This window comes from Parus major, chromosome Z, assembly GCF_001522545.3.
Source record: "Parus major isolate Abel chromosome Z, Parus_major1.1, whole genome shotgun sequence".
In the NCBI taxonomy this organism is placed as follows: Eukaryota; Metazoa; Chordata; class Aves; order Passeriformes; family Paridae; genus Parus; species Parus major.
Window position 1 is genome coordinate 68,673,896 of NC_031799.1, and position 12,534 is coordinate 68,686,429.

General features: G+C 37.6%; 1 protein-coding gene across 3 annotated transcripts in view; it reads right to left on the reverse strand.

Moving 5' to 3' along the window:
- The window catches only part of EPB41L4A (erythrocyte membrane protein band 4.1 like 4A), a 120,713-nt gene that overhangs the window by 57,365 nt on the left and 50,814 nt on the right, over positions 1–12,534 (reverse strand). For all 3 annotated transcript variants that reach the window (XM_015653647.3, XM_015653648.3, XM_033520482.1), the window contains exons 3-5: positions 6,813–6,864; positions 5,654–5,732; positions 1,888–1,985 (exon numbers count right to left, since the gene is read on the reverse strand). In XM_015653647.3, coding sequence (XP_015509133.1) covers positions 1,888–1,985; positions 5,654–5,732; positions 6,813–6,864 — 229 coding nt within the window. The remainder of the gene's footprint in view (positions 1–1,887; positions 1,986–5,653; positions 5,733–6,812; positions 6,865–12,534) is intronic.

Consider the following 12,534-nt stretch of genomic DNA (forward strand, 5'->3'; position numbering starts at 1 on the left):
ACCCCACTGACCAATGATGGTAATGTAGCAGTTTACTAACCAATAAGAGTTTCCTTTCTGTACTTTCCACGTATCTGTCTATAAAGCAGGCCTGGAGCAATAAACTGGGGGATCCTCTTGTTCTGACTCCCTTGAGAGTCTGTGTCGTTCTTTCCCGCCGTTCCCAATTAGAACGACACTGGGTTTCCCTGAGAAAGACTTCACAGGAGCTTTCTATCCAATGCCCACTATGCCAAAAACATAGTCAAAGGGAGGCTTCAAGAGCCAAAGTGGAAAGGACTTACCTAATTACTGCTATTTCTTTCCAAAATCTTGAAATTACATTGCTAGAAACAGACAGTGATCTGCGCAGTAGGGATGTTGAAAGTCTCACTGGAAAATCTCCCTAAAAATTATGTAGTCATTGTCTGAGGCAGACATTTCTCAGGTGTCTTTACATATTTGGAATAACTGCAAGCCCTAAATATAAACTTTTTTATAGAGCCCATGGGAATGCATGTCTCCTAGTGCCTGGACTAACTTTGTGTATGTAACCTTGGCCATGCTTTAACTATTCTTTCTCCCATAAACTTCCTCATTGTTTTCCAACAGAATATCTGAGATTAGAAATAGAGGAACAGGACACTCTAACAAAACAACAGCCCTCACCACCTTACAAAATTACTAAAGGGCATGAATTTACTCTTTTTACTAATTTCTCATAATAAAATGAAGATGCTAAATGAAGATGCATCATTGCATATTTTTCTGCTTCACACTTGCAGTATTTTTTCTGGGAAGGTACGTCTGCCAGTAAAATGAAACATGCATTGCAAACAATTTTCCAGAAGACAACATGTCATGTTTCTTAGATGGCAAAATTAAGTCAAAAATAATTGTACACAAATAAATACTGCCTGAAATTTTAGCTTTTCAGATACACATATAATCCACCATGAGATCCAATATTATGCCCATTCCCATTTCACACACATTGTGACTTGTGTGCCTTGTCATTCTAAAAGGATATAAAAAGAGGACTATTTTTTATGTTATATTAAATAATAATATTATAATTAATATTATAATATTTATATAATATGTAAAATTTATATATATAAAGTGTTACAAGTGTTGAGTCACACTTGTAACACTAATAATACAAATAATCTTTCCTTAATACATTTCACTTTAGACAAATCTAAATTTAACACAGGAGAAATTACAGATAGAGGTTCCAGCATGGCTCTTCACACAGTTTTTGGTCACTGATTGTGTTTGAATATAGATCTTGAGCTTTAATAGAAAAAGAATAGCAGCTCCAGTAGACAGACAGCTCCTTTCTAATAGATTGCTAGTTCTATTAAACATGCAGGATAAAACATCCACTTCTGAAAAGATCTCTGCTGATGGATGAATGTAGATAAATACTAAATAAAATGAAAATTCTTCACCTCAGATTGAATCATATCCTCCCCTTAAGTAAACATGCATTCATATTGACATTATGTATTTTTAAGATAATATTTTATTTCCCAGATTTTGTGATTTGAGGCTGCCAATAGCCTTTGAAATCTGTAAATCTCCTGATGAAGGTTTTGTCATACTCTACATGTAATCCAAAATCATAAAGTCTTGAGTACTTGATGAAATACTCCCCAGCAAAGAAAATGTTTAGCAGTCTTCAGACTGACTTTAAAGTTTCTTCTTTACATTAACTTCCATATTGCTCCTGCATTATCGATTCAGAATGGTCATTTATTTACAGCTCTTGAAGTGAAATCAGTCAGGCTATTTCTGTTTGGAAATGAATGCATAAAGTGTTAATGATGTCTTCAGTCATCACTTAAAATTAATCACAATGCAGGATTGAAAGAAAGAAGCTCTCAGTGGGCCAGGAAAACTTACACTGAATTATGTACGCTCCCAGCTGTGCTGCAGTGTTGATTGGACAAGGCAAACGGCCCTGTAGAACATCTTGCTTTACCTGCAAGAAAAACTGATACCTAAAACACAGAGACAGAACAAAGTTGTTATTTCAAGTCCATTTAATATTTCAAAATTATCCCATTTACGATGCACATAGCATGTACCATAACTATGTGACAGTAAATGCCTGAATTCATCTCTAAATTATTTCCCCTATTGACCATGAAGTAATAGATAAGATTAATCCAGTGAAAGAACAGAGGAAAGGGAGCACTCCCCTACTTTTCTAATATGCTTATATTGTGCAGATGAAATTAATTATCTCCCTAGAATGTCATTTCCCTCTTTTGACTTTCACAGAGCAGTCAGGAAGTGGGGAAGAGGACAAGAATCAGAAAAATTGAACAAGAAACCTATCAAAGGGCAAAAGTATAACCTCATCACTGGATCAGTCCAAAGGAGGACTGGGTATTGGATCCTTCCTTACTCAAATATTTCCTCTCCACATACCAGAGTATCAACTACAATGCAGCAGGTAGGTTTGATGGAGCCCATGAAAAAGACAGATGGGTGTGCCATCAGCAACTAACTGAATCTGTCATAGCACAGGGTACTCTCCTGCCTGGAATAGGAATAGCAGGGGTAAAAATGTAATTTTCAAAGTCATAACCTGTTTCTACACTTGATAAAGCTGAGACCACTTAGAATGAATCAATATGAACAAAGCAGATGGAACAGACAACATAGCAAGCCATTATACAAAGGACCTGCAATTTTGCAACTTCCCATAATGATTTATAAGAAATTCTTGAAACACTATTTGGATATTTTCTGGTTCTATTACAACAGATTCGTGCAGTGTTTCACATCATTGTAAATTTCTTGCACTGATTTCCTACAACATGTAAAAATACAATTAAGGTAATTTTTTACAGAAAAAAAAGGTCTTCCATACAATGACATAGCTTTTCCATTATTCAGTGGTTCAATGTTATCTACATAGAGCCATTCAGCTACTCTGCAAATAATTTATGCTGTGTTAGTACAAGTAATTTATGAAAGCACCTTGGAATGATCTGTAAGTTCAAAGTGCATCTACACTGATTTCAGGGAAGTTTAAAAACTGCAGGTTACATGATAGCTGGCTCAGAAAACTTAATGTCCAACCAAATTTTCTAGACTTTATTAGATGAGCTTCTGAATAAAGACACCCATGTCTTTCTGATTAATGATTTCCCCCAGAATGTGTGCTGTGACAGATGTTATAGTAGGAATGTCCATCCTCTAAAAAATGGTTAATGTTCTCTACCTTAGAGGAGCAGGGCACTTGCATAAGAATTTCCTGGGAATATCACTGGGCAACACAAAGCACAGACACTCAATGTGTCCTCACTCTAAGCAATACCTCAGTTCTGCTTCTAGTTTATGTTCGCAGTCCTACCTAGACAAATCTGCCCTGTATGAACTATGATAATGACCAAGACGATTTGACATCCTCCATGGAGTACACAACATCATCTTTCCAACATAAAATGCATTTCTGATGCAGACCCATATTCTGTTAGCATTTCTCCACCTCTACAAAGCAGAGCTTGGCAGGAGAGGATGCTAGAAATACATTTTTCTTGGAGCAGGTACCTATATTTCTGCAGTCGCAAACTAAAGTAGCATCGGAACCTTCAAAATGCGCCTGCATCCTGCACCGTTAATTGCTTAAGTGACTCCTGTAAGGTGAACAATCTCAATTCCCACTGAAGCCGCTGAGCTCCTCACAAAAACAGGCCTTTTGTCCATACCTACAGCTAAAGCAGTCTCATCTTGTATGCTGTCATGTTTGTCATGCATATATTAGAGTGCCTAATTGCAAGTTTTCTCTAACAAGCACATCCAGCAAACACCGCAGTGTTAGCTTTCGCCAACAAGCCAGATTCTCCTGCAAAGCCATTACAAATTTGACAGGTTATCATTATTTGCAGAGAGTAATAATGTAATGACACAGATCAGCAGAATTTAATAACAACAGAGTTAGCTCTCAAATCCATTAAAGTAATAAATATGTGCTCCAAAGAAACACATTGATTAACACAAAGCACTTAACACATCACTGGAATTACACAGTTCGGCAGAACATTATTGTTATAAGGAAAAGAGGGCCTTTAATGACTCTTAAGTGGAAGCACCTTTAAAAGTCCCTTCCAACCCAAATTATTATAAGGAGATGGTGGTGGTGGTGGTGGTGGTGGTGTTATTATTATTACTACCACTACTACTACTACTACTATTACTACTACTACTACTGTTATTTTTCTGAACCAAAAAAAAAAAAAACAGCCTTCCTTCCAAGATTTACAAGCCAATGGTAATAAGTGTTCACAGATGTTGAAGGCTGTTGACTATTCAATATGTTTCATAGAAGACTAACAATACCATCATATCATTTTCCTAGGCTGTCCCTCTATACCACCCAGGGTGCCAGTTCTGCATGGCCAAACACTGTCAAGTCATGACCAGAGGCTTCCTAATGCCACTGCAACCTTTCTTGACAAGATTTGAATGCCTAATCAGCAGTGCAGATCACTGGCTGGCCTTGCTACAGGGCAAAGGATGAACTTGTGAAAATTTAGCCCCCTGCCTCCACTCTGCTTCCCAACAGGCAACCACGATAGGTTTTGTGGCCAAAGTTCCCTTTCCCAGGGACACCTGTCTTTCCCTGTGGGCAGGATTTAAAGCTCTACTGGAAAAGTACAAGAAAACAGTAGCAAATTTCCATAGTACAGGGGCATCCCATTTCTGCCAGCTTATGCTTTTTTACCTGTCAAATTACAGTATTTATTATTTTTACCAGGCCAGCCCAGGACTTGTTATGCTGGACATTTCTATTCCTGTTATGCCAATATGGAAACAAAAGAATTTCCTCACCCTGGAACAAGAAAAATATTCTACCTGTGTTGCAACCTGTGAGTTAGGAAAATTGAAAACCCTGTGTGCATTCTAATGAATCTACATGTGTCACATTCTTAGGACATCAAAAATATTTTGACATTTGTTAGTGCAAGCCATGCATGCTAAGTTTGTCCACCTACCTACCCAAATTCTCTAATTTCCTTTTGAACCTAAAACTAATTGTCCAAGACATTAAATATATAAAACAAACAGAAAACCCCAAAACTGTGAGAGAGTTCAGATAATGATATGTGTGTCTGTGTGCAAGCATGTGCACATATTACTGTGTGCATCCTCATACCTTGCAGAGGACAAGCTTTGGTAAAAGAATCAGAAGCATGCAACTCCTCAATTTCCTTCACATATTTTCAGTAAGACCAAAAGAAATCCCCTTGAAAAACAGTTCTGGAATTTAAGCTATGACCAATAAAGAAGAAAATTCCCTGTATTTATATCTGATATCCAAGTAAACTCTAAACTTGGTTATAGCATAATATAAATACAGCTGTAGCAATGCATTACTGAAAATAAGAAAAAAACAAATACTCAAAAAAATGCAGATCAAGGCACTTTGATTTTTCATGTGCCATAGAACATCTTTTCTTCTTGGGCTTCCTAACAGTTGTCACTATCAACCACTAAGAAGTTAATGACAATTTTCTTCCTGCATACCAATGGTCAAGCAAAAACATTCAGACGTTCAAGCAAAAAAACAACCCAGGCACAGCACAACAATATGCACCTGGCTGAAACATATTGCTAGCCTGAGATCAACAAACTATGCTTTTATTAAATACTGTACCTTGTTATTTCTTCCTTAAGTTTACATGGATCCTCTGCATAAAATTTAATGCCAAAATACAGAGTGTATGGTGGTCCAGCTGCAGGAAAAAAAATTTGGTGTAAAAGTGAGTTGTCATGAATTGCTAATTGGTATGAATTTGTTGATTACAAAACAGCTACTAAGAAGCCTATCTGAACATTTTATGGAACTTGAAATTTTCAAAAAAAATGTTACATTTACACAGCAAATCCATACATCTACACTCATTGCACACGAGGGGGAAAAAAGGATTTTATTATTATTTTTTTAATCTTTTAATTATTCACATCTTGTCTGTCTACTTGGAATTCTTGCTTATTTTAAATACTTAAATTTAGCTTTCATTGCTAAATTACTGTTTCTCCAAGATATTTTTTTGCTGCTTGATTTTGATGTTTAAGTATTTTTTTCCACTGAAGCTTTTTGAAAAATGTAGTTGTGCATGAAATGCAACTCCCTTTAATAACTAATAATGCTGAACACTAATCCCTTCCACACTTTCAAGTATCTTATGGAGCATTTTTAATTATGCACCAATTAGATTTAGAAATATTTGGAAAAAGTTCTTCTAATGTATCTTTTAAAAACATTACTTTCCTGTTATTCAGGTAACTCAGTAGCAAAATTTTTACAGCTATATTTATTTCATGCATTCTCCACATCTACATATTTTTTTTAAAATGTCTCTAAATACCATTCTTTAATTGTAATAAATATAACAGATCTACCATCTGCAATATCTGAAGACTGACAGTAATAGAAGAAAATCTATTATCTAATCTATTATCAGTAGGAGGTACCACTTTTACTTTAAGAAGCAGAAGGGAGTCTAAATTGATTATGGTATGCTAAGCATGACAGAGGCATCACAGCTACTATAAAATTAATTATACAAATTAAAAATAACACCACTTATTAGCCTAAAACAAAATTTAAGCACACAGAAATCTTTGGACAATAATGACACTGTTAAACTATACCATGTGCCATCCATGTGTGAAATTTTGATACAGAAAAGAACTGCAATAACAAACTTGTTAAGAACTATAAATCTGTTGTGCCTAGAATAGAGATATTGTGCAGACTCGGTAGATGGAACACTTCATCCGTGCCCTTTAAGTTCAAATTAAATACATACTGTTTATCAATTCTTTATGTTCAGCGAGGGTCTTTGCAGGATCCAGCCAGTACTGCGAGACACATAATTATGGAAATTAGTTACTTAACTTTGAAAATTAACACAGAACAATTGGTTATTCACATCACTTAACCTTTTCTTCTCCTTTCCTCATACTGAGCTGACTGGAGGAACTGCACTCTTGTCCCTGGAAGAGAGAGCGCTGCTACTTGTGCTAGTGAAAATAAGTATCAGCTGGCATGAGAAAATACATTTTTCTGTTAGTTCTGTGAGTACCACAGGCCTTGAGATCAGCACAGGTGAGATTAAACACTTCAGTGTGGTGGAAAAGAGACAAGAATCTCATCTGCCTTTTCATTTCTCCAGTATTTAGCACTGTGGCCATGGCAAAAACTCGCGCTTAAAATCACCGCACAGCTATTTATTATTTCAAAGGCTGCCAAAATTTTCCTGAGGAATGCAAGAGTTGGGGGTGGGGAGCGGGAGATTTCTAACATTTTATTTGCAAGCCAAAGATGAGTGGAATTTAATGGATAACGCTAAAGCATTTTTCAAGCCGAAGTTAGACAGTAAAGATGAGATCATTTAGAGATCCAAGAATGCCGACACCGCAGCCCTGCGAGCACACCTGGGCACAGCCACACAGAAATGTGTGTGAGACACTTGTTAAATGCTTGTACAGATGGATAAACAGTGTCAGGTAGAGTTACACTACCCAAGCTGACAGGCTGAAGTGCCAAGAGAAATGGAACAAAAAACCAGTGTCTCATTAATCCAATGCACTTGCACAGCACAGTTGCTGACAACAAACCCCAGAGTGGTGAACGCCCAGGCAGCTCCAGCACGCTGCCCTCGCCCTTTTCATCTCCTGGCAAACAGTGTGACACTCCCCAGCATTCTCCCACCTCTGCCCCCCTGGCACAGGGTTGCAAACAGCTCACCACTGCTGCAGGGAGCTGGAATGCAGCACCTCCCCACCCAACTGCAAGAGACCAGTGCTGTGAATCTAAAAGATGTATTTAACATTTACAGAAGAAATAGTCATTTTTAATAGTCCAAACCAATCCAGTTACTAAAGGGGTTAGTTTACCAATTGTTCTTTACAAACACATATAGTAATTTTTTAATTTTTTTTTTTATTTAATAAGACTGATTAAAAGGGTACAATGTTATTGAAGAAAATAACTCCCTTTTAAATTTTAGGTAGAAATTACACACAAAAAAATTTTTTAAAAAAGAAGTTTTAAAGTACAGCATAAAGAATAAATGGGATCTTTTGTCTTTTGTAATTTACAAGTCTGGCTCCCATACAAGCCAGATATTTAAGTAGCATCCATCCATGTCCCATGCAGTATTTAATACTTAGCCCTTTTAAGTGCCTGCAAGAACTTTACCACAAATCTGGGATCTTAATTTTTTTGTATCTGCCTAGGGTTAAACTTGGGTCAAATTCCATGAACCTGCTTGAAACAAAATATTAACTAGGTTGAAATGTTTGCTGTAGTATCAATCAATGAAGTGCCTGGTGCAGAAAGATCTATCAGCTTCAAACTAAACGCTGGACCATCTTAATTAGATTCTTACAAATCTGTACCTGTCCTGCCACACATGTCAGTTTTCGAACACATTTACAATAGGAAGAAACACAATTTGGAAACAAAAATATGTCACTTTTCAATTATAATATGAAATTATTGAGATTTTCCCACAACCTAAGACAACACTGAGAAATGGAATTGCTATGTCAGATTTTTTCCTGCAAATGTTCAGTGCAAAGAACCTGTCTGCTGAGTACAGCATGTCCTTATTATATGAGAAATGTAACAATTTTCAGGGATTTCCTAAATACAAATATGTATTTAATGCCACTATTTTCTTTTTAGAATCTGAATTATATAGATCATAGTTAGCATCATATTATCAGTGAACTGATCCTGCTGCACTTTCAAAGTTTATTCTTACTACCTGTAATTCACCTGACCATCAGCTTTGTGTTTGTGGTTTTAATCTGTTAATATTCTTCTAAAATTTCTTGCTTCTACTGAACATTATCAGGCTCTGTTTTCTTTCCATTGGTTATGACATCTAATTTAACACACACAACAATTCTCTTTCCTCCTAGATAATTTAGTATACCATGCTTGGGAATAAGTGTAAAAATCCATAAAAAGAAAAAAAATCTGTTCAACAAAATACAAGCTAAGTACAGTTTGACTTTTTTACTAAGATAAGGACAAAATATGATCTACATTATATGATATTAATTCCCTGTATTGCCATGGGTTACCTCCTACCTGCTGTGCTCTTGGGGTTGTGTGCTCAAACAGAGCTTCCTCCTAGCAGGGGAGAAAAACATACCTACATTACAGGGTGGGGGCATGGTGAAATATGAATTAATATCATGATGTCTTCCTTGTATTTTTCCTCTTAGAGCCCTAGGACGGTATCAGTATGTGGTACACTCTGATTATAACAGCTCAGATTCACAATATCAAGTAAGAGAATAAGAATATTTACATCACAGCCTATTTTTTGTATTTTTTATATTTTGTGTATGTAGCATGATTCTTTTGGCATTTCACAAGGGAACTTCAGAAGTACACTTTCCCTCATCAAATTCTGCTCAGATTTTCCTGACCTATCATGTATTTAAATTGCTATCTCTGCTCTTTCTGTACCTTGAGAAAACACTGGCTCTTCCAGACCAGTAACCAGCTTGGCTATCCTACACACCCCTAGCAAAGCCATAAAGGCAGTAGCAAAGGAACTGTAGTGAGTGTGGCCCGCAAGTTGAGGGAGCTGATCCTGCTCAGCCCTAGTGAAGAAAACTTTGGAAAACTTTAGTGAGGAAAAATCTGGAAAACTTTGTCCAGTTCTTGGCTCCTTAGTGCAAGAGAGACAAGGAGCTACTGGATAGGGTCACAGAGATGATGAGGGGTCTGGAGCATTTCTTTTATGAGGATGGTGAGAGCTGGACCTGTTAAGTCTGGAGAAGAGAAGACTGAGAGTTGACCTCATTAATGCAAATAAATATCTCCAAGATAGCCAAGAGGATGGTGCCAGACTGTTTTTAGTGATGCAAAGTGACAGGACTAGGAGCAATGGCCATAAACTAAAATACAAGAAGTTCCACCTCAATGTGAGGAAGAACTTCTTTCCATAGAGGGTGGCAGAGCACCTGGCAGGCCAGGGGGAGAGTGCAGTTTCCCACTCTGGAGGCATCCCAAGCCCACCTGGATGTATTTCTGTGTCACTTGCTCCTTGCCTTGGCAGGGGGGTTGCACTGGGTGATTTCCAGAGATCCCTTACAACCCTAGTGAGTCTGTGATTCTGGACACTTTCCTACGTCACCCTCAGCTTCTGCTACACATACTCTGGTGATTGTGTCTCACCTGAAAATAGTAGATGTGGGGCAAAGTCCTGGGAGATGAGGCAGAAGACACAAATACCCTCTCCAGGAAGACCCAGCTGTCTATCCAACATTGAGAACAATGAGGACAGTATCTGGTATCAATTTACACTGTGCCAGCACTCCCAGCAGTAATGCAAAAGGCTCAGGTGAAGGGTACATGATGAAGAACAGTAAGGGATTTGGGGATACTCAAACAAAATTGGTCTTTCTTTTAAAGAATTTGTACCACAAAGAAAGGTACTCAAAGACCACATGAGAAAAAGCACCATGTAGTTTGTCAACAGAGGCACCAAGGGAGAGATTAGGAAGCACTCCTGACAACACACTGAATTAGCTGAACTCATCTGTTAATTGGGGTGTGGTTTTATATAATGGAATTTTTAATTCATTATTGAATCTCGTATTTTAACTAATTATTAGAAGATTAATTTTGTTGCTCCTTTGGAGACCTGCCTTGCTCAGAGCACTAAGTAGATATAAGTAATGCTACTCTGACAACAACTTGTAATCTTCCAGAGCTTGATTTTTCCATTTGAATACTTTACTTTTCCTGTGTAGAGTTTGGGGAAAGCTGCAATGTCAGTAAAACAAAATCTGTGTAATGTGACCAAATTACTACCCTAGAGACAGGGTCATCCAATTTATGCTTTATCCTACTGCTCATGTCCCTGCCAGTGCTACTCAGTTCTGTCAATCTGTTTGCTGCACCCAGCGCTTCTCACAGGCTAATTAATTTCCTGGCTGTTCAGGAAGAGACCATTTTAATGCTACACATTCATATACACTACATAGCACAGTGAAACCTTGTTCACTCATTAGAGCCCTCCTAGCAGTACTAAAATAATTATGATACCACCCACATAAGAGGTAGCTTACCAACACAGCCCTCAAAAGACCACCTGGAAGTGCTGAGGCATGCAAGAGTGATGGGAAAAATAAATAAATAAGCCCTTTCAACCCCTTAATAAGAAAAATGTTTCTTTTGTGACTGGTTTAAGTTCTTTAAAATATATTGCCTTGTCTACTTTGCTACTTTATTCATCATTCAGTTAAATATACAGTGTGACAAAAAAAACCCTGACAGTACAAATAATAAACCTTTCCCCACAACAAGCAATATATTAATAGGTAGCCCAACCCCCAAAACCAAACCTTTTCTCCTTCTGAGACTAACTCAGGACCATGATTTTAAAACTAGTAGCAAGGTAACCTTTTTTCCTCTTCCCTTAGGAAATCTACTGTGGTCGACACAAAAAATATCCAATCCAAAATTCAGATCTAGGCTTCTTGCCAGCCATTACAGGACTAATTCCCACAACAGCCCAGAGAGTTTTAGCCACAGACAGCCTGCAACTAAATATATGCTTAGAGCTAAAACACAAGGTGTTTGTTGTGTGAAAACTTTCCATTATACTGACCATTCTTAAGAGCTTACAAGATTTCACTAAAAATAGCAAGCTAGCAGCATAAAACCACACATCATAAAACATAAAACTACACACAGTAGCACTGTTTGGCTCATTTATGAACTTTCCAGGTGAAGGAACTTCAACTTTTCATTATCTTCACACAGACAAACAACACAAGCAGGCCTTTTCACAATTGTTTGTCACAAAAGGGCCCAGGTGCAAAGGCAGCAGCACACATGTGGCCAGTCACTGTGGCAGCACCTACATGGCAGGGCAGGAGCACCTCATGGGTTTGCACACAGCTGAGGTCCCATACCCACCTGACAAAGGCCAGTGCTGGTGCAAAAGCAGGCAAATGGCAGAAGTGGGATAAACACCTTCCTAATCCATGGGAAAATCAAGAATCACGGTGCCTTCCTGACATTGGGCTGGCCAGAGGATAAAGCCTAAAGCCATCATTAAATTTGCACCACTGGAGCACGACATGAGAGAAAAAGGCAGAACAAAAGGATGTGCCCTAAAAAGTGCTTTTATGTGTCCCTTTCGCAATAGAGGTGCAATCCCCTTTAATATTCATATTTTCATATACACCACTAAATATACCCTGTGTATGGTTCTGGAAATATTCCCAGGAATAGCCATTTCTATTTTATTTGCAATCACAGCAAAAAAGAAAACTCTTCTGAGAGAAAAAAAAAAACCTACCTGCTCTTCATTCACACCTCAAATTCCTCAGGACATCAAAACACTGTTTTTAATAGTCTGCCTTTAGTTCACAGCTGAATCTGGCTTTCATCTTCATGGAATTAAATGGTTAGAAGCTTATCAAGAAAATAAATTCATCAATTTCTGGACTCCGGCACAGAAGTAAAAATACAGGGAGTGGGGCAGTCTGTAGCTC